Source organism: Sus scrofa, chromosome 3, assembly GCF_000003025.6.
Source record: "Sus scrofa isolate TJ Tabasco breed Duroc chromosome 3, Sscrofa11.1, whole genome shotgun sequence".
NCBI lineage: Eukaryota > Metazoa > Chordata > Mammalia > Artiodactyla > Suidae > Sus > Sus scrofa.
In genome coordinates this window covers 40408212-40430221 of record NC_010445.4, presented here as the reverse complement: position 1 = coordinate 40430221, position 22010 = coordinate 40408212, and the positions used below count along the sequence as shown (strand labels likewise).

Sequence of the window (22010 nt, the reverse complement as noted above, 5' to 3'; positions counted from 1 at the left end):
GAAGCTCTGGCCATAAGAGGAGGACAGGGCAGGGGCTGTGGCCCCTCAGAGGTGGTGGGCTCAGGAGGCCTACATGCTGTGTCCCCCTCTGGGGAGCCCCATTTCCCCAGAGCAGCCCCCATGATTCCAGTCAGAGCAAAGGGAAGCCCTCGGCACTGCCTGTCGGGTGCAGGGTGGCCCCTCCTGTGGCGCCCGTGGCAGGTGGCAGGACCAGCTACAGCTGCTATGGGGGCCAAGGCTTTCCTGGAGGGCAGGAGCAGGGGCGCTGGTGGCTCCTGCCTCAAGGCAGGAAAGCTGCTGCCTCTGCCACCTCCCAGGTGCGGTGGGCCTAGGGCAGGAGCAGGGGTTCGGGGAGTCCGGGGAAGGGTCCTCTTGGCACATTGCAGCCCAAAGCCTGCTGGCCCCCGGATGGGGGGACTCTGGACTCTGACAGGCACGGGGCGGCTGTTTATTTCCAGGAGGGGGCCAGGGAGGAGAGTGGCTGGGTGGGCTTCCGGCCAGTGGGCTTCTCCCCGACCGCCTTTGGCCTCCGCCGGGCCGCCAGGTTCATGAGCATCGCCTTCCACCGCAGCCACCTGCCCGGAGATACGGCTCAGGCCCTGGACCCCCTCCGCCCCCCGGCCCTCGGGGCCTCCCCCAGCCCTGGGCCCGGGCCTGGCGGCTGCTGCTACCCACCTCACAGCCTGGTACACGCCCCAGCGGTTCAGGGGCAGCCCCTCGCTGGGGGCCACGTCCTTGATGAAGAACTGCTGCCTCACCAGGGACATGAGCACCCGCCTGCTGCCCAGCGTCAGGGCCCAGGGGCCACCCTTGCTCCATAGGCGCATCATGCTCTCCCGCAGGGCAGCCACCTCCTCCGTGCGCTGAGGACGCAGGACCAGAAGGGGAGGGACGGCCTATGGCATCCATCTCCCGCGGGCCAAACTGGGGCCCCATCGAGCGGGAAATGCTGCCTGGACCACACGCGCAGATGGACAGATGGCCGGGCAGCCCCCAAAGCTGGGGGGGTAGCCAGGCGGGGAGAGGCGGGGGGTGCTGGGAGTCAGAGAGGAGGGCGGCCCGCCCGTGGGGCCGGGGGTGGGGGGAGCTCACCAGCTTGGTTTCGGTATTAAACTTGAGGTTCTGGATAGTCTTGTTGTCCTGGATGCTATTTTCCAATTTCATCATTTGATTCTGAAACTAAACGCGGCCCGGGTTTGTGGGCTTGGAAAGCAGCGCCTTCAGCCCTGGGGGGCAGCCCCCAACCCAATCACTCTGTTTGAGCCGGCCTGCAACACGCAGATCCTCCCCGCCCCACCCCCCGTCTGGGGGGAGCTGGGCGTGTCACTCACTCGGCCTGAGGACAGGGTGGGCCCCGCCAGAGCTCAGGGCGCTCCTCCCCCTGTGCCTGCAGAGCCACCCCAGCGTTTGGCACCTGCAGAGACACGCAGAGCCACCCAGTGGGATGGCCGTGCTGTGAGCCTGACCCGCCCACCGCCATTTGGGTGCCCTGGACCCGAGCTTCTTGGGAGGCAGGCCTGGGCCCCTCGGAAGGAGCCGCCCCATCTGAGCCAGACACCCCCCCACCCCACGGCACGCGCCGGCGGTGGGGCCCAGGGTACCGTGGCCAGCTTGCCCTGGATCTCGGCGATCTTCCGCCCTGGGTTGCCCCCTCTGAGCAGCTGCACGGAGGACAGTAGACCGGCCAGCTCCTGCCGCACAGCCTCGACCTCGAACTCTCTGTGTGCACAGGAGGCCGAGGCTGCTGGGCTCTGGGGAGGTCCCGGGGGCGGGACGGGGATGGGGAGGGGGCCCAGGCGGAGCATGGGCCTTGCCACCCCACCACGGTGGGGACCGCGGGACCCCCAGCAGGTGACAGAGGGAAGGCTGCCCCCTGCAGAGGCCAGGCCCGGGCTGGGGAGGGGTCGGCTGCCACAGGCACGGGGCGTGGCAGGGAACCACTGTCAGGAAGCTGTGTGACGCAGCAAGGGGGCTCTGAGATGGCAGTGCCATCCTGGGTGGGACCAGCTCAGCTCCTGTCGGCGCTGCCAAGCTGAGACGGGAGCTGGGGGCCTCACCTGGCTTTGGCCTCAGCAGAGATCTTGAGGTCTGAGTCGCTCTTGTGAAGGACACACTTGTCGGAAACGGCCTCTATCTGGAAGGAGGGGCAGGTGGGTGGCGGGGGGGAGGGTTCAGAGCCGGCCCAGCGGGGGAGGGGAGGCCGCCCAGCCAGCACCCACCTGCCGCGGCAGGCTGTCCACTTTCTCCTGCACCTCCTGCAGGTGCGCCTCGGCCTCCTCTCGCCACTGCGCCAGGTCTGCCCGCGATCTCTGCTCTGCGGCTTCCCACTCACTGTGTGCCTGAGGCGTGGACACGCGGTGAGGGCCGGAGCCCGCCCAGAGAGGGAGGTGGCAGGCAGACAGACCTGTCTGCTGGAGCCAGAGTCGCACCCCAGATGGCCACCACCACACAGCAGAGCTTCTGGAGGGCACGGGCCCCGCTGAACCGTGAGCACGTCCACACGGAGTGGACACAGCTCCAGATGGCCTGGCCGGCACCCTCTGGGGCCCCAGTCTTCCTGGGCAGGGCCGCCAGGCTGAACAGAAAAAACTGCATCCCGGAGAAGAAGGCCTGGCCTGACTCCCTTCTCAGGCCCGCCCCCACTGACCTTGAATCGTTATGGACAGGGACACAGAACTGGCAGCCTGCCCACACGTGTAGCAGGGGGGACGTGGGACAGGCCCTGGGGACCCGGCCCTGCCGTACACATGTGTTCACAGCAGCACAAGGGCATCCAAAGTGCAGCAGCCCAGTGCCCGTCGGGGGACAAGCAGATAAGCTGTGGTCCCCCCACACGGTGAAACACACGGCAGCTGCAAGAGGAAGGCGTCCGTGACACGAGGCACCACGTGGAGGTGCCTCGAACCGCGATATGCAGTGACAGCGGCTGCGGTGGACGAGTCTGTTTATAGGAAACGTCCAGAGCAGGCACGTCCAGGGACAGACAGCAGCTCTGGGGAGGGGCGTGACAGCGAACGCCCAGGGTCCCCTTCAGGGGATGGAGAGGCTCTAGAAACGACTGTGACCGTACAGCCCTGAACTCGTGCTTGGCGGGATGACACACCTTGCAAGGGCCAGTGGTATGGGATATGCCCGCTCTCCAGGGAGCCGCTGTGTGGTTGACACTCCGCCTCTGACCCTGGGCCGCCCGCCCCCAGCAGGAGGGCTCTGGGCTCGGGGCTGCCCTGGGCCTTGTGCACAGTTGCTGGGCTGGCAAGACGGGTGCCGGGACCCCTCGCATCCAGGCATGCCCTTCCCCTGGCAGCCCCATCACGTCACCTCCTGCAGCTTGAGGCTCAGTGTCTGCTCCTGCAGGTCCAGCCTCCAGCTCAGGGCCAGGAAGTGGTCACTCATGTCCTTCACCTGCCTGACCAGCTCAGTCACGGACACCTCCAGAGCCTGGCTCTTCTCCTGGAGCTGCGGAGGGCCAGGCTGAGTGTGCTGCCTGCATCGGGGCAGGGGGCCCGCAAGGAGATCTGACCGCGGCCGCCGCCTCACCAGCTCCAGGGCACTGCGTATCTCTCGCTGGGCCAGCTCACCGGCCATCTGGGTGGCCGCCAGGTTCTCCTGCAGGTAGGCGGCCAGCTCCCCAGCCCGGCTGTTCTCCAGGTGTCCCTTGGCAGCCCTGGGGGTTGGTGACACTGAGAGATACTAGCCCTCCGCCAACGCTGGCCCACTCGTCAGCACTGGGCCAGGGTAGGGAGCCTGGCTTCCGGCTTCAGAACCTTCCAGGAGGCCCCGGGGAGGACAGGATAAGTGGTGACCTTAGGGGTCCCTGAGATGGAGCTGCGTCCACCCACTGACAGGCTGGGGGAGGGGCGGAACCCCCATTAAAGAGCAGCTTCTCTGCCCCAGGGTGCCCTGCTGGGCTCAGGATGCCGGGGGCAGGGGGCCAGGGCCTTCCCTTCACCCCGTCTGAGGCCCCACTCGGGTACCCACCAGGCCTTCTGCTCGGCCAGCAGGACTCGGTTCAGTGACGCCTGGTTCTGCTGCACGAACTCGGTCAGCTGGACCACAGCCTTGTCCAGGCCCCGGCACTGCTCCAGAAGGTGGCATTCTTCCTGCTGCCGGGCAGAGGCGGCCTGAGACCTGCCCCAGCTCGGGCCCAGAGCCCCCCCCGCCGCCGGCCCTGCCACTCTGTGTACCTGGCAATGCCCCCGCAAGGCCTGCATGCGCTCCTCGTCCCGCTCGTGGAGCTGCTGCCACCTGCTCTCCAGCTCCTGCCGCAGGCTGCTCTCTGCCCGCAGCCGTGCGCTGTCTGAGGCCTTCATCCTCTGCGGAGACCCCACCCGTGTCCATGTGAGCCAAGCACTGGGAGCGCCACCCCACACCCGCTGGTGCCCACCTTCTCCAGGGCCAGGAAGCTCTTCTGCAGGAAGCCGCACAGCTTGGCCTCCCTCTTGAGGAAGCGGAGGCTCATCTCCTCGCCGAGCTTGGTCATCTGTGCCTGCGGGCGTGGGGGTCCCCGTCACCCACTGCGCCATCGCGATGTGCTGGTCTTCTGCCCGGCACCTCGCTCGGAGGGGCCCTGGTCCCGTGTCCCCTGCAAAGCCAGGCCGTGACTCCCTCCTTAGGAAGGAAGGCAGGGCAGGCAGGGGCCACCCGTCTTCCCAGAGGGCCAGGCACGAGGGCTGCAAAGGGCCCCAAGGATAAGCTCCACGGGGCCAGGACCCTCGAGGTCCTGAGTGGCCGCAGACACCTTCAGGGGAGGTGGCGAAGCGGCCAGCAGACCCCACCCCTGCCCAGAGCTGCCCCAGGGTGGCCCGTCTGCGTACACATGTGCCTGCTCAGTTTGCCTCGTCTTCCAGGCCCGGGCGGGAGAGCCCTCCCCTCCCCCCAGCTCCTTCCGGCTGCACCCAGGGTCAAGGTGAGGCGTCGGGGCCTGGCCAGCCCGCCTGTCTGCCTTCCTCACACGCCCAGGGGCCAGCAGGGCTCCAGCAAGAGGCACCAGCCCAGCAGCATGTGAGCCTGGAGTCCTTGCGGGGCCCCCTGCCCCACGCACAGTGACCCGGAGCAGGGCCTGGCCACCTGTTTCTGTCAAGAACCGGAGGACAGCAGGTGTTTGGGGTTCACGGGCCACAGGGTCTCTGTCATCGCCCTCGGCTCTGCGGCTCCAGCGCAGAGGCAGCTGGGGACGACAGTACACAGACGGCCATGAGCCGATAAAGCTTTGTTCGCAAACCCTGCAGCGGCTGCAGGGCGTGGACCCGGCCCCGGGGGCGTCAGGAATCCCTGGGCTCAGCGCCTCCTGGAGCTCCTGCCTCTTGATGGCACCAAGACAGTGACTTCCCACAGGGTGGCAGGGGCCGCGGGAGCCGGGCAGCTGAGCCATGTGGGCAGCGGCAGCTGGGGACACGGCGCAGTCCCTGGCCTCTATTTGCAGAGCTGAAGGGGCTGGTCCGGAGGGGATCCCCCCACCCCCACCTCCCCACCCTCTGGGCCCGCACACACGGCGGGGAGCAGGGCCACTAGGGGGCTTCGTCTTTGGGGAGGGAAGCACTGAAGCACGACGTGCTGAGGGAGGGGCCTATTTCTCCATCTGGGTGCTGGTCACCCAGGGGGCGGGGCGGGGTGGGGGAGCAGAGCCAACACAGCACCAGTGCTAAGGACCGGGTGATGGAGGTCGTGTTCCATGTGGCACTGTGGTCACCTGTGGCCACAGAGCACGGCAGTGTGACTCGTGTGCCCGAGGAGGAGACACAAACTGCCTAAGACATCAGCTCATCTCAACACCCGCAGGACACAGCACAGGACCTGGGTTGGCCCCCGGGTCCAAACACGTAGACAGAAACAAAACGAGAGCTGAGGGAGTTCCCTTTGTGGCTCGGCAGTTAACAAACCCGACTAGGATCCATGAGGACGCAGATTCGAGTTAAGGATCCAGCTGTGGTGTTGGTTGCAGACAAGGCTCGGATCCCACGTTGCTGTGGCTGTGGTGTAGGTTGGCAGCTGCAGTTTCAATTCGACCCCTAGCCTGGGAACTTCCATGTGTCGCAGGTGCAGCCCTAAAAGGCAAACAAATAAACAAACAAAAAAACACAAAAAAACAAGAGAGCTGGGCTGAGGGAAGAACCTGCCAATGGAGGACCCGTGGGCTGGGGAGCATCAGGGTACTTATGCCCAGACATCAGGGCCCTGCCTTGGCCCGACCCGCCTCCCAGGTACCTGCATTCTGGCCACCTCAACGTCCACCCTCTGGCCAGCTGCCTCCTGGCTCTTCTGCAAGGCCCTGCAGGCCACCTCCCACTCCCGTGCCTCCTGCTTCAGTCTCTCAGTCAGCTCGGCCAACCTAAGGGCAATGCCTGCAGGTCACAGCAGCCCAGCCAGCCGGAGGGAGGCTGGTGGGCCTGGACGCCAAGAGTCCATGCAGGTCAGGGCCTCAACTGGGGGCGCAGAACCAGAGGGCACACCCCCGCCTGGGTAAACATACAGAGGCCAGAAGCCAACTCCGTGTCCTTGCTCGGCCCCGAGAGCTGCTTCTCCCGTGGGGGTGACCAGTGGGGAAGGGAGCGAGGCCCAGGCTTGCGTCTGAGATCTGCCGTCAATCAGCAGCTTGGCACTGAGGCCAGGGGGACGCCTGCCCTGCCTTGGTGACTCCCCCTTGCCCCCGCCACTCAGTGGGTCAGAGAGAGCCCCCCACCCCAAGGGGCCCACCTGAGGCCGGCCTCCTGCTCAGCAGCCTTCCGTTCAGAGTCCTGGAGCGCCTGCTTCCTCCTGATGTGGGTCAGGGCCTCCCGGACCTCCACCAGCCTGGTACACAAGAGCTGCTTCTGCCTGGGGCCTGCGCGGCCCCCCTCCTGGTGGCTAGGAGCGGGGCTGGGCAGCCTTCAGGGAGAGGCCTGGCCATGGGGCCCAGCAGCAAGCCCCCAACCCCTTCCCCAGGCTCACAGGCTGCCAGACCCCAGCAACCAGACCTTTCTGAGTCCGGCTGTGGGTGTGTTTGCTTACAGGGCCAGACACCACGTCGGAAGAAACAAAAGCCCAGAGCTGATGCCCAGGCTAGCCTGGCATCAGCCGCTGCTTTCCCAAGCCCCTCTCCCTCCTGCTAGGCCTGCGCCTCGAGAGTGGGTACCTCCTGTCCAGGGCCTGCATCTGGTTCTGGTGCTGCAGGCTGGGGAACTGTAAGGCGGAGGATGTGGGCTGCGGACAGGCCGGCGGAGGCCCTCCCAGCTCGACCTGCGCACATGGAGCCGGGCCCCAGGGAGGGCCGAGGCTCTCGGCTTGGGCGGCAGGGGCCGAGTGGGGCTCAGGGTCCAGGAAAAGCTGCCCTGACACCAGGGGACGGTGCCCCACCTGGAGGGCTTCCTTCTCGGGGGCCTGAGCCGCCTGCCGCACCTCATGCCGCAGCCTCTCCAACTCTGCATCCTGCAGCTGCAGGCGAGCTCGCACCTGCAACAGCTCCTGCAGCAGGCGCAGCGTCGCTCGCTCACAGTGGGCCTTGTGTCCCCACAAGGACGCCACCTCGGCCTGCAGGTCCACCACCCTGAGGGGCGAGGAGCAGGCCGCGTCGGCCACGCGTGCGGGGCGCTGAGGCGAGGCTCCCCACGCCTGCTCCCCAGGGGCTCACCACTGCTCCAGCTGCTGCGGGTGCTCAGGTGCGAGCTGCTCCGGGACGGAGGCGGTGGATGTTAGGCCGCTGGACTCGCACCTCTCAGCCACCTCCTCCAGACTCGAGGGCTCGGGGCTGGACAGCGCCCCCGCCAGGAGAAGCCCCAGGTCCTCAGGACAGACGGCGCTCAGCTGGCATGGGGGTGAGGCCCCTGACGGGGGGTCGTTGGCTGCCAGCTCTCCAAGTACCTTGGGGTTCACCTTCAGGGCCAACAGGAGGGGGGCCGCCCCCAGATGAAGCCCAGGGAAATGGCGACCCAGGTCCCTGTGAGCGTGACCGCCAAGCTCACCTCACTGGGTGACACGGCGAGGCCCAGGGGGAGTTCTGCTCTCGCTGTCCACGCGGGAAGCTCAGGCTCAGAGAGGTCCAGGCCCCTGACCGATGACACACAGCATCGGGCAATAGAGGGCACAGCACCTGCCAGAGGGAGTGCCGGGGCTCTAAGGGGACCTGGGGTCAGGAGACGGAGCTGTCCCACGTGATCCACACGCCCGTGCAGGCCCCTCCCTGGACGGTGCCCCCAGCTCCGGCCTCAGCTCACCTCAAACAGCCCGCCTGTGGCTTTTGCTGCTGCCAAGAGGCCCTGGGCCCAGCACCCGGTGGCTGCCCAGAGTTGGGGCCCAGAGTAACAGGGGAGCAGGGTGGTGGGGGGATAGAGGGAGGCAGGAAAGTCAGAGCTGGAGGCCTGGGGGAGCCTGGGGGGCATGAAGCAGCAGCTCCTGCCCTCACGTCTCCTTCCAGGACAAAACCAAGGGAGATAGACCGTGGACGCTCTTCTGGAACCTTCTCTGCTGCAGCAGAACCTCCTGACTTCACGGCCCAACTGCCAGTGGAACCTGAGTCCTCAGCGTCCTCATTCTGGCAGGACCTCCCCAACTGCCCATTTCTGGAAGGATCTGAGAGGGTACCAATTCAGCCAGTCGGCGGTGGGGTGGGGTGGGGCAGTGGCTGCTGGGCTACGGGTCAAGGTTGGGAGACCCCCAGCCTGGCCTGGGTGGGAGGAGAGGAAGGCCCTAGAGCAACTGCCAGGCCTCTGGTACGAGAGCCCAGAACACCCCCCGACCCCAAAGACAGCCAGTCCCACAGCCGGGCCTCGAGGGCAGGGACCATGGGGCCGGCCCGGCAGTGCCACAGAGCAGGTGCACTGGTGACTCCGACCTCCCGGCAGCCCCATTGAGAAGGTAAGAGGAGGCCAGAGGGAGCTGCAACTTTCCTGACGCAGGCCCTCAACCCACGGTCACCGCTAAGAGCCGGAGGCCAAGGATGGCGTGGACACTTGGGCCCCTCGTCCAGCCTGGGAGGACCTGCCTTCCACTGTCACCCAGACCCGCCCACGGGGTGACAAGGTGAACGTCTCAGAGGCAACGCATTGCCCCCCACAGAGACGGAGTCCAGTGGGTCAGGAGCCTCGGAGCCGACATCCACACAAGACGTGGTGCTCGGGGCCTGCCTTCTGCCAGGTGAGGGGGCCCAGAGACTTCCCCTCCTGTGGGTCCCCAAGCCTCTTGCCCGTGCCCCCTCCCTGCGCTGCACACGAAAGGGCCCCCAGCCCGTGAATCCCAGGATGCCCAACGGTGGCCTTGCGGGTGGAACAAGGACACTGGCACCAGCAGTCTGGGTACAATTCCTTTATTTCTCCCATTCAGACCCCACACTTGGCCCCTGGCGCCCCCCGCGGAGAGCTCCCCACCAGGGAGTGGAGGCCCACCCCCTCAAAAAGGGCTAAAACCGAGGTGTAGCGCCCAACCACTGCAAAGGCATCGTGTCCCTTGTCAGAGCAACAGAATGGCGACAGGAGTCACTTTAGAAAACAAGATTCCCCCATGACCCAGCCTGGAAGGAGTGGACCCCTGCTCTGGCCTCCCCAGTTCATCCCCAAAACCACCTGCCCCAACACTGGAAGAAGAGCTGCCCCAGATCAGCCCTCGGGGTCGGGGGACCCTGAGCACAACCATGTGCGGGAAGCCCCGCCTCCCTGGGGTGTGGACAGTGTGGCTGGACGCAGGGTCCAGACCCATGGGAGAGTCCCAGCTCTGCCCCTTGGCTGGGACCCCAATGCAGAGCCCTACCACCCCGCAGGGGGGGCCCGGGGTGCACGTGCTGAGTCTGGGGTCTGTCCTCCAGGCAGTCCGGCTCCCAATCCGGCTCGTGTCTCTGCCTCCAGTCACCCCGGCTCCAGCTGGTGGTCCTCAAAGCATGGTCCTCCAAGGCTACGCGCCCTGCGCAGGGGGCCATGGACTCGGACCCACAGGGCCCAGCACGCCAGCTGCTAAACACACGTGCAAGGCGTGCACACGTGCAGACACACTCCCCAGGAGAGAGCAGAAGCTGCACAACTGACTCCTGGTAGTGAGAAAACGGGAGCCTGGCGCGTGGCATCCAAGGGGCTTGGGGGGAAGGGCACCATGAATGCCAGGAACCCATGGGTGTCAGAGGGCAGGCCGGGCCGTCCCCAAGATCTGGAGAACACTGGATCCGCTGCCGCCTGGGGAGCGAGGCGGGCGCCCAGAAGAGGTGCTGAGGCCAGGGCCTCATGTCTGAGCCAGAGAGAGTTCCTCCAGGCCCCCCTTCCCGAGCCGGTACCTGGCCAGGTCCTTCCTGGTCACCAGTCCGACCACCTGCAGGAGCAAGGGCACGTCACGAGATCCAGCAGCCCGGCCTCTGGGGGGCACCCCTGCCCTGGCGGTGCAGTCTGGGAGCTCCCGCGGCTCACCTGATTGCGGTTGTCCACCACCACGAGGTGCCGGAGTCCCAGGGCCCGGAAGAGCTTGAACACGCGCGGCAGGGACGCTTCCTGAAAGGTAGGGGCAGCCTGACCCGCTGGTGGAGCACCGCCGCCCAGGCACAGCCCCGCTGCGGAGGGCCCCCACCCCCGACCCCCGCGCCTGCGCACCTGGGGCACCGTGTAGGGCGAGGGGTTCATGAACTCGGACAGGTCCATGGTGCACTCGCGCTCGTCCTGCGACACGTGGATGGACTGGATTGGGGGGAAGCGCGGGTAGGCGTCGCGGAAGTCCTTCAGCCGCAGCCGGCGCCGCACCAGGCCCATGCTGGAGCGCTCCACGAACACCTGCGGGCAGCGGGCGGCTGTCCAGAGCCCAGCACCACCCCTACCCCGGCGTCCCCGGCGTCCCAGCAGCCCCGAGAACCTACCTTGTGCTTCAGCAGGACGATAAGCTGGGAACGCAGGATCAAGCCCTGGAGCCGCGGCGGCTGCGGGAAAGACGAGGGAAAGAGCGTTCGCAGGCGCCAGAGACCCGGGCGGGTCAGGGGGCTGGGCGGTGGCGCCAGGGTGACACTGCATGGCAGGCGCCACATGGGCACCGGCCCCACCACAGGCGCCTGGGCTGTGCAAGCTCAAGAGCCCCAACACCCGGAGAGGGCAGTGGGCAAGGACCCCTGGACAGGGGCTGAGGCGCCTGGAGGTCCCAGCCCCTGCGAGGGGCGAGCAGCAGGCCCAGCCCTGAGAAAGCTCATTCCGCACAGTGACAGGAGCCGGGAGCCGCAGTGACAGGCACTGTGCAGGTGTGTTGGGACGTTCCGGCCAAACCGCTGCCTCGGCGGGCGGCGCGGTTTGGGGCGTGACCACGGGACACGTGGGTGTGTCCGGCACGTGGCCAGAGGACAGTGCTCACGCGGACCCTGCAGAGCCGGGCAGCCCAGGAACCCCGACCCCAAAGCAGGGCTCCCACGTTGGTACCTGCGCGGCATCGGCGCCGTCCACCACGGGGAAGCCGTTGTGGTTGGAGGCCGAGTTGCTCAGCACGTCCACGATGACGCCCACCTTCTCCCTCCTCCGCAGGCAGGTGACCGGCGCGCTCATCACCTCCCTGTGCGGGAGCCACGCTGTGACCGCCGCGGGCGGGGGCTCCGGACACGCGGCCCCAAGCGAGGCTCCGCAGGTGGGAAGGGGTCGGGGGCAGGATGTCTACAGACCAGGGCCCGGGAGCCACAGACCCCGACCCCCACCCCTGCCCCGGGAGAATCAGCTGTGGGCGACGTCCCCAGGTCACCCCGGCCCGGCTTGCGGGGGTACCTGGCGGTGAGCGAGTGCGAGGTGACGGGGGCCTCCCAGTGCAGGAAGGGCACGCTCTGCAGCTGGATGTGCATGTCGTACAGGCCCTGCGGAGAGGGCAGGGCGACGCCATGCGATAGGGGGCGGGGCCGGCCCCGCTCCGTCCCCGCCCCCTCCCCTCCCGAGGCCGCACCTCAATGAAGACGTCGCCCACGATCTTGGCGGTCATGAGCACCAGCATGATGGGGAAGCCGTAGGTCACGTTGCTGGTGGCCTCCATCATGATGACCGTCAGGCTCAGCGTCATCCGCACGATGCCGCCTGTGGGGGGGGTGCTGGGGCTCGAGCCTCTGCAGGCGGCTGCGTGGGCCCCTCCTGTGTCCCCTGCCGGTGGTCCCCAAGCACTCCTGGGACCATCCCTCCAGGTGGCACCGGGGGACGGGACGGGACGACAGTGACCCGCCCCGGATGCCCCGGAAAGCCGACACTCACCCAGCTGGGCAGCCGCTCCCATGAGGGCGTACTTGCCGGGGTCTGCCCAGATCTGCGGGGAAGGAAGAGGTAGAGCTGCGGGGAGGACCCTCCCCAAACAGCCGGGACGCCCACACCACCGGGCCCAGGGGCCAATCCCTCACTTGACACTCAACTAGCCTGAGGCTTCAGTGGCTGAGCTCTAGAGACCCCGCTGTGCCCAGCTCAGGGACTGCACGCGGGCAGGAGAGGAGCAACGATCCACCTCGGGCTACCACGCGGCTGAGCCCTGAAAACACCACTGCTCGGGCAGAACCAGACACAAAGGGCCACATGACATGACCCCAAGAATCTGCCCCGAGCGGAAGAGGCACCTCCATGGGGGCAGAGGGCAGATCAGGGGCCGCCAGGGGCTGTGGACAGACCTCTTCGAGGGGCTGTTGAAAACAGGCCAGAACTAGACAAGGGCGGTGCTGCCCAGGCCTGTGCACGTGCTGCAGAGCCACCGAACTGTGCACATTCTGACCGACCCCGGCTTCAGGGTCCGGGAGGCTTATCTCCACTTTAAAGAGCCCCCCAAACCCAAGGACTAGAAAAGGACACGGAAAAACCTGGGAGGCACACGAGCCGGAGCCTGGGGGGCGGGGAGCCGGCGAGCCTCCCACAGCCTCTGCCCCTTTGGCCGCGCTCCCCGAAGTTCGGGGGCTACGACAGTGACACACCAAATCCTCAACCGCGAGGCCACCAAGGAACTCCTCCTGCAGCTTTTTAAAGTATTGTCTGAACAACCAAGACACAGAAAATTCTCAAAACAAAAATAAAGCCGCCACTGAGGCAGGTGGAAGGGGGAAGCTGGGAGGCAGCAGCGGCCCTGGGTCTGGGATTGCACCCCGACTCCTGCTCCGGCCCTCAGGCCCCAGGCGGCAGCGGGCACAGCCCCTCCCTCCCGACCCTGCCTGGGCCCCACGGCCCCGCACGCACCGCGGCCCCAGTGATGTAGGACAGGGAGATGCCGAAGAGGCGGCCCCAGGCGGCCCCAATGAGTAGGGACGGGATGAAGACGCCGGCCGACACCGTGAGCCCGTAGGTCCAGCAGGCCAGGAAGAAGTAGACCAGCGTGAAGAGGCCGAGCGTCATGGGGTTGTAGGAGCCTGCGAAGAGGGGGCCAGCCACACGGCTCAGCCCTGGGCAGGCTGCCCGCCCTGCGGCCGGTCACGGCCTCTGGGCCCCAGCCCGATCCCCGGCCTCCCTGGCCTCAGAGGCCAGGTGCCAGGCTCAGAGGCCCAGCCCCTGGAGGTGTGAGCACGGTGGCTCTGCAGGAGGGGCAGAGGGGAGCTGGGGACGGAGCGGGGACCGGGGCTGAGGGAAGGCGTGTGCAGAGGGCTGCACCACCAGGGCTCAGGGGAGGGAACCGGAGGAACCTCGGCCACAGCCGAGCACCCGGTGACTCCAAACTCAGGAAGACGTCCATCAAAGCCCAGAACGAGCGCCCCCCCACCCAGAGGCCTGGTGATGCCGCACGGCCGCTGGGTGCGTCTCAGGAAGGGCTCTGCCTCATGTTTAAGTCTGTTAAACTTTGCCAACTCCTGCTCCACATGCACGCACGCACGCACACAGGAGGATCAGCAGTTCCCAGAGGTGGTGTCTGTGGCAGGAACCAACTGGGGACGAGGCAGGGGCCCGCAGACAGCAAGGCGGCCACGGCTCAGAGCAGCCACCCTGGCTCCCGTGGGTGTGCACGGCTGTGGCACCGGGCTGAGTGCCTCAGGCCCCCTCTGGCATGGAGACAGGTGACGTGGGGGCAGGTCTGCGTCCAGAGCCTGACTTTTGCTAGAACGTGTGGGCGGGTGAGGCGGTGGCCATGCCGTGGGAGTCAGCAGTCTGCTTCTGACCCGGAGCGACCCCGGCCAGCAGCCCCAGAAGGAAAACTCATCCTGGCAAATGAGACTGTCCGATGACACGGCAGCCTCCAGGAAAAGGAGGAGACGGCGTGGGAGCCTGGCTGGGCCCTCCGGGGTACTGGCCGCCAGCCCCCACGCTCGCACACCCCAGCCCTGCGGCCGGGTGGCGACTCCTGCCCTCTGTGCACTTAGCCAGCAGCCAGGCCCGGGGCCGGTGTCTGTGGGTCGGTCACAGGGACAGCCAGCGGGGACAGGGGGCCAACAGCACAGAGCTTGGAGCACAGGCACGCACCAGGGGGGTCATGGAAGAGGCTGACCACGCTCTTCTCCGGGGTGTTGAAGAAGGCCGCGGCCATGGAGTTGTACTCGCCGTCCGCGCAGAAAAGCTGCAAGGCCAGGAGACGGAACAGGTGGTGGGCCGCAGCAGCCCAGCCCGGGCAGCACCAGACATGGCCACACGGCACTGGGGTCAGCTACTGCCCTCGAACCGAGGCAAGACCGCACCAGACCCCGCACGGCCAAGGCTTCAGAGACTGGACGGCCCATCTGCCCCTGGGACGCGTGGTAACCTGCCACCCCACGTGGCGAGCACCCCCCCACACTCTACAGGCAAAGGTCTGTGCCCCCCCAGCACCGCAGGCCTGGCCCCCAGGACAGCAAGACCGTGGCCCCTGGAGGCCTGGACCAGAGCAGGGGCTCCAAGCACAGCGGCACAGGTCAGCCCAGGGCCCCAGGCCCACACTCCACCCCGCCAACCACCCACCTGCTCCTGTCTGTGGGCAAGCCTGTCCTGGATGCTTCTCTCGGGCAGAGCTGCCCACCGCGCCCTGAGCACCTGCCAGAGCTTCAGCCCTCTCCGTGCCGAGTAAACCCACCCCGCCGAGTGGACCGACCCCACTGAGCCACCTGCTCGTCACTGACAGATGCTGGCGCTGTGGTGAGCCCGTGCACATGGGTCCCTCCCGCAGGCCAAGCCCCACCCCTGCAGCCCCCTGCCAGACTTTGTGGGGCGCTCCTCCAGGAAGACAGACGAGACCCCTGGCCCCCACAATGCCCGTGCCTGCCCCTGCCCTGGGCTGCCCACCTGGAGGGGATAGGACACGGAGCTCCCCTGCAGGGGCTGGCAGTCACGGGACGAGTAAATCAGCACGAAGGCGACTGTGGCTGTGACGGCGGCCACCAGCATGGCCTCGATCACCTGCAGGCAGGGCCTGTGGATGTACCTGGAGCAGAGGCAGGGGGGACTGAGCTGTGGGGCAGTGAGGGCGGCGCCACCAGCCATGGTGGGGACCCAGGAGGGCCACCCGGGACCCATCGGGAGGCTGGCAGAGCTCACTTAATGGTCCACCACCCAGGCTCTGGACACTCAGAGGGTCTCTGGGACGCTCCCCAACGGCATCTGCGTTGGTGCAAGAGGACAAGTAGAAAAAGGCCGAGACGCAACCCCAAGCTTTCAGAGAGCCAGGGTGCTCTGACGATGGCAGGAGGACTTGTGCCAGGCCGAAGAGGCTGGGGCAAGACGCCCCGGGCAAGCCAGGCCGAAGGGGCGTGAGAAGCCAGGGCCCTCCACCCGGGTCGTGATACAGCCGCTCTCCGGGTCCCTCCCAGCTGGTCCCACCGTCTCCATAGCACAGGTCTGTCCCCCCCCTACACCACGGTGGAGGGGGCGCTTGGCACGTGCCTTCCACACGGCCCCGTGGGTGCAGAGCCCACGACAGGACCATTTTCAGGGGCCCTGCACGGCCACCCCTACTCACTTGGCACCCTAAACAGACTGCTCACCTGATCCGAAACATGGTCAGCCAGTAATTCAAGGCGTTGAACACGGCTCCCAGAATACCACCTGCGGGGGCGGGGGGCACGTGGGGGGACTGGGAGCAGAGGTGCGGCTGCCGGCCGTGCACACGCCTGGCGGGCAGATGCTCACCTCCCGGGGGCGTCAGAGTGAGGAACGCAGCCTGGCCCTTCAGTGTCCCTAGCGGCCCTCTCCCACCAGAGGCCCAGTGCCAGTCCCTGGGGTCGGGCTCCCTCCCCGCCTCCCCTGGAACGGCCAGCAGGAGTGAGGCCGTGCTCCTCCGGCCGCAGGAGCGGGGCTGGGCCTGGGTCCCACGGGCGCCCTTACCCACCACGCCCATGGCGATGAAGATGGGAATCTCATGGATGGTGTAGACCATGGTCTGCGGGCGGAGGAGAGCGCACGTCCTGAGGAGAAGCCCTCGAGCCTGCGGGCCGGGCAGGCTCTGCGCCCCGGCTGTCCCGGCTCCTCCCCCAGGCAGCAGCAACAGCCCACGTTTGGCCACAAGCAGTGAGGGGCCACGAGTGAGAGAGACGGCCCGTGACCCGCGTTCCCCCCACCAACAGTGCTGCCAGGCCCAGATGAGAGTGGGGCCTCCGGAACGGCTCCCCTGTGCAGTCCCAGCCACGGCAGCGCGAACCCAGGGCTTCCCAGAGACGCCACCTGCGCCCACGTGCCCCCGCAAAGCTGCTGCCAGGATTCTGGCCACCAGTCTCGGTAGCACCGCAGATGCCCGAGACACCCCACGGCCGGGTCACCCCACGGCCCTCCCCGGGCACCCCGGCCCCTGGAGATGGCAGACAAGGGCTCTAGCCTGCAGGCAGGAGGCAGAACTCTTCCGAAGCTGCGATGCCCAGGCTGAACCCTGAGGGAACAGCCTTGGCCCTGCTCGGAAAAGGAAGGAGCGCGAGGGGCTCACCTCGGTGTCAAATCTTCCGAAGTTGATGAGGCCGGGGCTGGAGAGGTCCCACATGTTCCCGTGGTAAATACTCAGGACGAAGTTGAGCGTGAAGGTGGAGATCATGGAGGCAAAGAACTGCGGGCGGAGAGAAACTGGTGTCGCCGGCGTCCCAGCGGGGACATGGCACCTGCTGGGCCCGGGCCAGCGCGGGGGAGGCGCGGGCAGGAAGGCCAAAGACTTGTGGCCAGGCTGGGGGGGAGGTGTGGGGTCCTGGGGTCCGGGTGAGGACGGAGGAGAACAGGGCCCACGGCTCAGAGGAAGGGACACCAGGGACCCGGCTGCACAGGAGGCCCAGGTGCAGAGCCCACCAGGTGGGCCAGCAGCCGGGCGTCCACCGACCACAGATGCGCAGAGCTGCAGCTGCCTGGCTGGAAACTTACGATTCTCCACGTGAGGAACTGGTTCCAGAAGGACGCGCCCTCCTCCAAGCTGAAGAGGACCCCACCTGGAAGAGCAGTGGCCAGCCCTGCAGTGCCACCCAGGCCCAGACCCCAGGGTGCCTTGCCCCGTCAGAGGCAGCCATCGGGCCCTCGGAGGCCCACCCCCGGCCCCAGCCGGCTCCCTGGGTCCAGGAAGTCCAAGACGACCCCATCCCCTCCCCAGCCCCTGCCCCGCCCAGCCGGGCAGCCGGGCGGCTCTCAGACGCGGCAGGGGTTCCTCCTCACCCACGGGGGCCCCAAACGCAGCAGACACTCCGGCCGCAGCTCCCGCTGAGACGAAGTCCCGCTTCTCTGTGTCTCTGCGGAAGTACTCGAAGATCTGAACCGGGCAGATGAGAGGGTCTCAGCCAGCGCCTCCAGGCCCTGCTCTCGGGAAGGGTGGAGGTGGGCCCGGGAGGGAGGGCGGGTGGAGGTGAAAGCCGGATGCAGGCACACAGCCCTGCAGCCCAACGTCAGCAGTGGCTCAGGGCGATGCTGGGCCAGACGGACGCATGCCCTTCCCGGCCTCTCTCGAGACCACAGAGCTACAGGTCGCTTCCATTCAGAAACACACGCCACACAGAACAGCGAGGACACCCTGCAGTGGACGCCGGGGACGCTCAGAGGCCGAGGGGAGAGGGCTGGAGGAGGAAGCGTGGGGGCACCTGGCCCTGGGCGGCCACGACCTCATGGGCACACGGCCCAGGGAGGACCCACCTTGAAATCTCGCTTCAGAGACGTCGACCTGCCCTGGGAGATGCCAGCTGCGATCACGGAGCCCGAGTGAATCATGGGCCCTTCCTGGGAGGCAGAGGAGGCTGCGCTCAGCGGGGCTCCAGGACCACCAACCCGCCCCAAAGGCACGGGACGCCGGGCAGGCCGGGCCGCGCCCTCCCCTTCCCCACGGCCAGTCCTCCCGCCACGGACAGGATCACGCCGGACACCTTGATCACCAGGGTCTGGAACACAAAGGAAGACGCCCCCCGGCGCACTGAAGGCCACGTGCCGTCCAGGGACCCGAGCGACACACTGCACAGGGAAGGGAGGCCGACGGCGAGCCGCCTGGCCGCCCACGGTGCACACGCTGGGGCGCGCGGGCGGCTGTGCTCTCTAGCCTGCTCAGACTCGCGGGCCCGGCAGCCGCGCACACGGACACAGAAGCGGCAGCCGCCCCTCAGTCCTCACGTTCCTGGCTCCTTCAGCGGCACCTCCGCAGCCCTGACCCGAGGGTCCCCCTCCCCAGACGGGCAAGGAGAGACGCCTCCTGCAAACCCCAGGCCAGGGCGCCGACCATAGGCCCAAAATGGCCATGGGAGGAAAGCTGCCTCCCTGACCCCCTCAGAATCCGTGTGTTTCCAGAAGATCAAACACAACAGGATTAAGGAAAGTTCTACAGAAAGAAAACTCATGACTCAGCACAGCTGCTCTCATTCAGAAACATTTATATCCAGGGAATTTCCATTGTGGCTTGGTCGTTAATGAATCCGACTAGGAACCATAAGGTTACAGGTTCTATCCCTGACCTTGCTCAGTGGGTTAAGGGTCAGGCGTTGCTGTGGCTCTGGTGTAGGTCGGTGGCTACAGCTCCGATTCGACCCCTAGCCTGGGAACCTCCATATGCCGCAGGAGCGGCCCTAGAAAAGGCAAAAAAAAACCAAAAAAAAACAAAAAAAAAAAAGATTTATATCCAAGTGGAATTTAAAACACACCAGTCAACCTACAGTCCTGACGTAAGACACCTGTAAGCACCTTGGCGTTTTACCACCTGCCACAGAAACTTCCCGTCAAGGCTGCCTGCACGTCCACCGCAGGCTCGTGAGCAGCAAAGAGCCGGGTCTGGGGGAGGCGGGGGAGAACCGCTGCTCACCCGGCGAAGCAGCCCCGGCCGAGCCCTGGCGCCTCACCTTGAGCCGGACCACATGGGGGATCTTCACCCCGTTGAGGAAACACTTGATTTGCGGGATCCCGCTGCCAGCGGCGACCGGCTGGAAGGAGAGGCAACAGCACTGAGCCCCCGGCCGGGTGAGCCACTGTCAGAGCCAGGGAGACACACCACATAGTGCCAGCCCCACAAGTCCCAGGAGCAACCACTCAGGGGAGCAAGGGCTGCAGGTGGGGGGGAGGGAAAAGGCCCAGAGTCCCTGGGACACAGGGTGGGGGCCCAGGGCATACCCCTGCTGAGGGGCGAGCACTCTCGGGGGGCACCGGGCTGCCCCAGCGTGAAGCTTCTGCACACTGCCCCTTCTTCCCTCCAATGCCCCAGGAGGGGTTCCTCCCCCTGGACCCCAGGGCTGCCCTGCCCGAGGGCGTGGGGGGCCCAGCTGGCAGAGGGGAGCGGCCGCCAGGGCCGGGGAGGCGGGGCCCGCCTGTGTTCGGCTCTGGCTGAACCGCTGGGCACGGGGCAGGACCTCACTGCAGCCTAGTCCGTGGGTCTCCCTGGCGGATGCCCTGGGGGTGGGGGGTCGGGGTCGGGGGTGGGGGTGCCCGCCCACCTCTATGAAGGCGACGATCACAGAGCCCAGGAGCACGAAGGCGGAGTTCAGCGTGGCCCACAGCAGCAGGGAGAAGGACAGCCCGCCCCGCTCCGTGAACTTGTCGATGTCTGCGGCTCATTAAGGGCCACGCAGTGTGGTGCGGTGTCACCCTGGGTGCCGCTCCCCAGCGGGCCGCCGCCTCTGGGACAGAGCGCTCCCTGGGCTTCGCAGGGACACCTCCCGGCCCACGCCCTGGACACGCAGCCCCCGCCCATCCCCGAAGGCCGGGCCCAGGCGAGCACGGGGCACAGAAGGATACTGTCCTTGATGAGCCGGTACTTGAGGCCGGCCAGCTTCTCCACCACGACGTCGATGAAGCAGGCCACGAGGCCCGTGAGGATGCCAATCATGGCGCAAATGACCCACCGCTTGACCTCCACCGTGCGGAAGGCCTGCGGGGGCAGCCGTCACGCACCGGCCACTGCCACGCACAGTGCCGCCCTCGGCCCCCTGGGTCCAGGGCCCGCGCTGGCCCGCTCCCACTCAGGACACGAGCCCGACCCGAGCCCGGAGGCGGAGGGGGCCAGAGACGCAGAGCAGAGCCCACCCGCCGGGCTCACCGTGTGGTTGATCCGCCGCTCCTCCTCCAGGAATAGCTGGTTCTCACTGTTGTCGTAGTCCAGGCTCTGCAGAACGGGCACCAGACCCAACGGTGACCGACCCCGACCCCGGGCTCAGGCTGGTGTGTGTGTGGGGGTGGTGGTGAGGGGGGCCCACCTCGTACTTGAGGGACAGCAGCTTCTCATTGTGCGGGATCTCCTTGGGGAATGGGTGCGGGGGGTCCACGTCCTGCGGAGGAAGCAGCAGCCTGACCACCCAGCACCAGCGAGAGCCCTCGAGGTAGGGACTCTCCTGCGACGGAAGTGGGACCAGGCACAAGGCAGGAAACGACAGATGCGAGCCCCCGGGGGACGCCGGCAGGTCAGGTCCCGCAGCACCGCACCCAGGGGCTTTAGCCCCGGAACGCAGGGCGGGACTGACACCTGAGCACCAGCCAGCGCGGGCCCGTGGGGTGAGATGGGAAGGATGTTCTGTGCTGCGTCCAGGCTCCGCGTATCCTGGGTACCAGTGCGTCTGTGCCAGGATGGGGAGGGGCTGGAGACGCGGCTAACCTCCCAGGGCCAAGGACTCAGTGGGCCATGCCTGGGATGCAGCCTCCACACCAGCCCCAGACGGGGGGGGGGGGGGGGGTGGTGGTTCAGGGAGCCTCTGGCTGTGAACACGCAGGAGACCGGGGCGGGTGCCTCCCGGGCATCTCCACCATTGGGCTGCTCTGGAGGGGCGGCCTTCACGATGAACCGTAAACACAGGCGAAGCCTCTCGGAGCCCTCCGAGTGCTCTGGCAAAGGTGTGGAACCAGAGGAGGGCCCGGGGGAGCCCTGATGGACAGCTGGTTGCTCAGAAGCACAGGGGACGCCGGGACCGAGGTGGGGGGGGTGTCTCGCGGGACAGAGCCCCGGGCCTGTGGGTCTGCACGGACGCTGGGCGCTTGGCGTCAGAAGGAGCGCGTCCCCTCGAGCGGTGTCTGGACAGTCAGGATGAGCCGGTGTTACAACAGAAGCAGCTGGATGCCGCTTCCACAGAAAGAGAAGGCACACAAAGACCTCAACAGACACGGAACAAGCGTCCGACAACGTTCGGCCCTTGGCGATTAAACGTTCAGCACACAGCCACGGAGAGAGCCTCCTCGACGTGATTGGGGCCCCGCGAAAAAACCACAGGGAGCCTGACGCTCAGCAGCGAGGGACGAGGCGCATCCTCTGAGTGAGGACCGAGGCCCAGGAGCCTCCGGCCTCTCTGCTCAGTGCCGTCGGGGAGCCTCTACCAGGCAGTCAGGCAAGAGGAAAGAGCCAAAGGGACCCAGGCCGGAAAGAAAGGCGTGAGGCTCTTCTTTGCCAGTGGCGTGGTCTTGTAGGACAGAAACGCCCCCGAGGGGCACAGAAGACATCATTGTGAACAAACTCAGTGAGGTTAGAGCCTGCGAGACCCGCTACAAGAACGGAACGCAGCTCCGTGCCCTGAACGATTGGAAGTGAAATTTAAAGATTTTTTTTTCTTTGTCTTTTTTTTTGCTACTTCTTTGGCCGCTCCCGCGGCATATGGAGGTTCCCAGGCTAGGGGTCTAATCGGAGCTGTGGCCACCAGCCTACGCCAGAGCCACAGCAACGCAGGATCCGAGCCGCGTCTGCAATCTACACCACAGCTCACGGCAATGCCGGATCGTTAACCTACTGAGCAAGGGCAGGGATCGAACCCGCAACCTCAT

General features: G+C 66.8%; 2 protein-coding genes across 3 annotated transcripts in view; both read right to left on the bottom strand.

The window, feature by feature from the left end:
- CCDC154 (coiled-coil domain containing 154) lies at positions 435-9883 on the bottom strand. The gene is made up of 17 exons (XM_013987776.2): positions 9718-9883; positions 7607-7937; positions 7333-7522; positions 7112-7158; positions 6694-6789; positions 6205-6328; positions 4385-4486; positions 4185-4313; positions 3979-4103; positions 3538-3664; positions 3319-3456; positions 2220-2339; positions 2058-2134; positions 1602-1719; positions 1093-1179; positions 676-863; positions 435-575 (listed from the first exon to the last, which is right to left on the bottom strand). Exons 1-17 carry the CDS (start codon positions 9881-9883, stop codon positions 449-451), a joined length of 2292 nt encoding a protein of 763 aa, XP_013843230.2. The 3' UTR covers positions 435-448.
- The window catches only part of CLCN7 (chloride voltage-gated channel 7), a 23154-nt gene continuing 10405 nt past the window's right edge, over positions 9262-22010 (bottom strand). For both annotated transcript variants that reach the window (XM_003354661.4, XM_013987799.2), the window contains 23 exons: positions 20462-20533; positions 20305-20370; positions 20004-20136; positions 19703-19812; positions 19115-19195; positions 18107-18169; positions 17928-18011; positions 17457-17550; positions 17172-17236; positions 16750-16866; positions 16158-16212; positions 15818-15878; positions 15120-15258; positions 14328-14421; positions 13116-13285; positions 12156-12207; positions 11857-11984; positions 11685-11770; positions 11349-11478; positions 10802-10861; positions 10542-10718; positions 10362-10442; positions 9262-10266 (listed from right to left, as the gene is read on the bottom strand). In XM_003354661.4, the coding sequence (XP_003354709.2) occupies positions 10180-10266; positions 10362-10442; positions 10542-10718; positions 10802-10861; positions 11349-11478; positions 11685-11770; positions 11857-11984; positions 12156-12207; positions 13116-13285; positions 14328-14421; positions 15120-15258; positions 15818-15878; positions 16158-16212; positions 16750-16866; positions 17172-17236; positions 17457-17550; positions 17928-18011; positions 18107-18169; positions 19115-19195; positions 19703-19812; positions 20004-20136; positions 20305-20370; positions 20462-20533 (2205 nt within the window). In that variant the 3' untranslated portion in view covers positions 9262-10179. The remainder of the gene's footprint in view (positions 10267-10361; positions 10443-10541; positions 10719-10801; positions 10862-11348; positions 11479-11684; positions 11771-11856; positions 11985-12155; positions 12208-13115; positions 13286-14327; positions 14422-15119; positions 15259-15817; positions 15879-16157; positions 16213-16749; positions 16867-17171; positions 17237-17456; positions 17551-17927; positions 18012-18106; positions 18170-19114; positions 19196-19702; positions 19813-20003; positions 20137-20304; positions 20371-20461; positions 20534-22010) is intronic.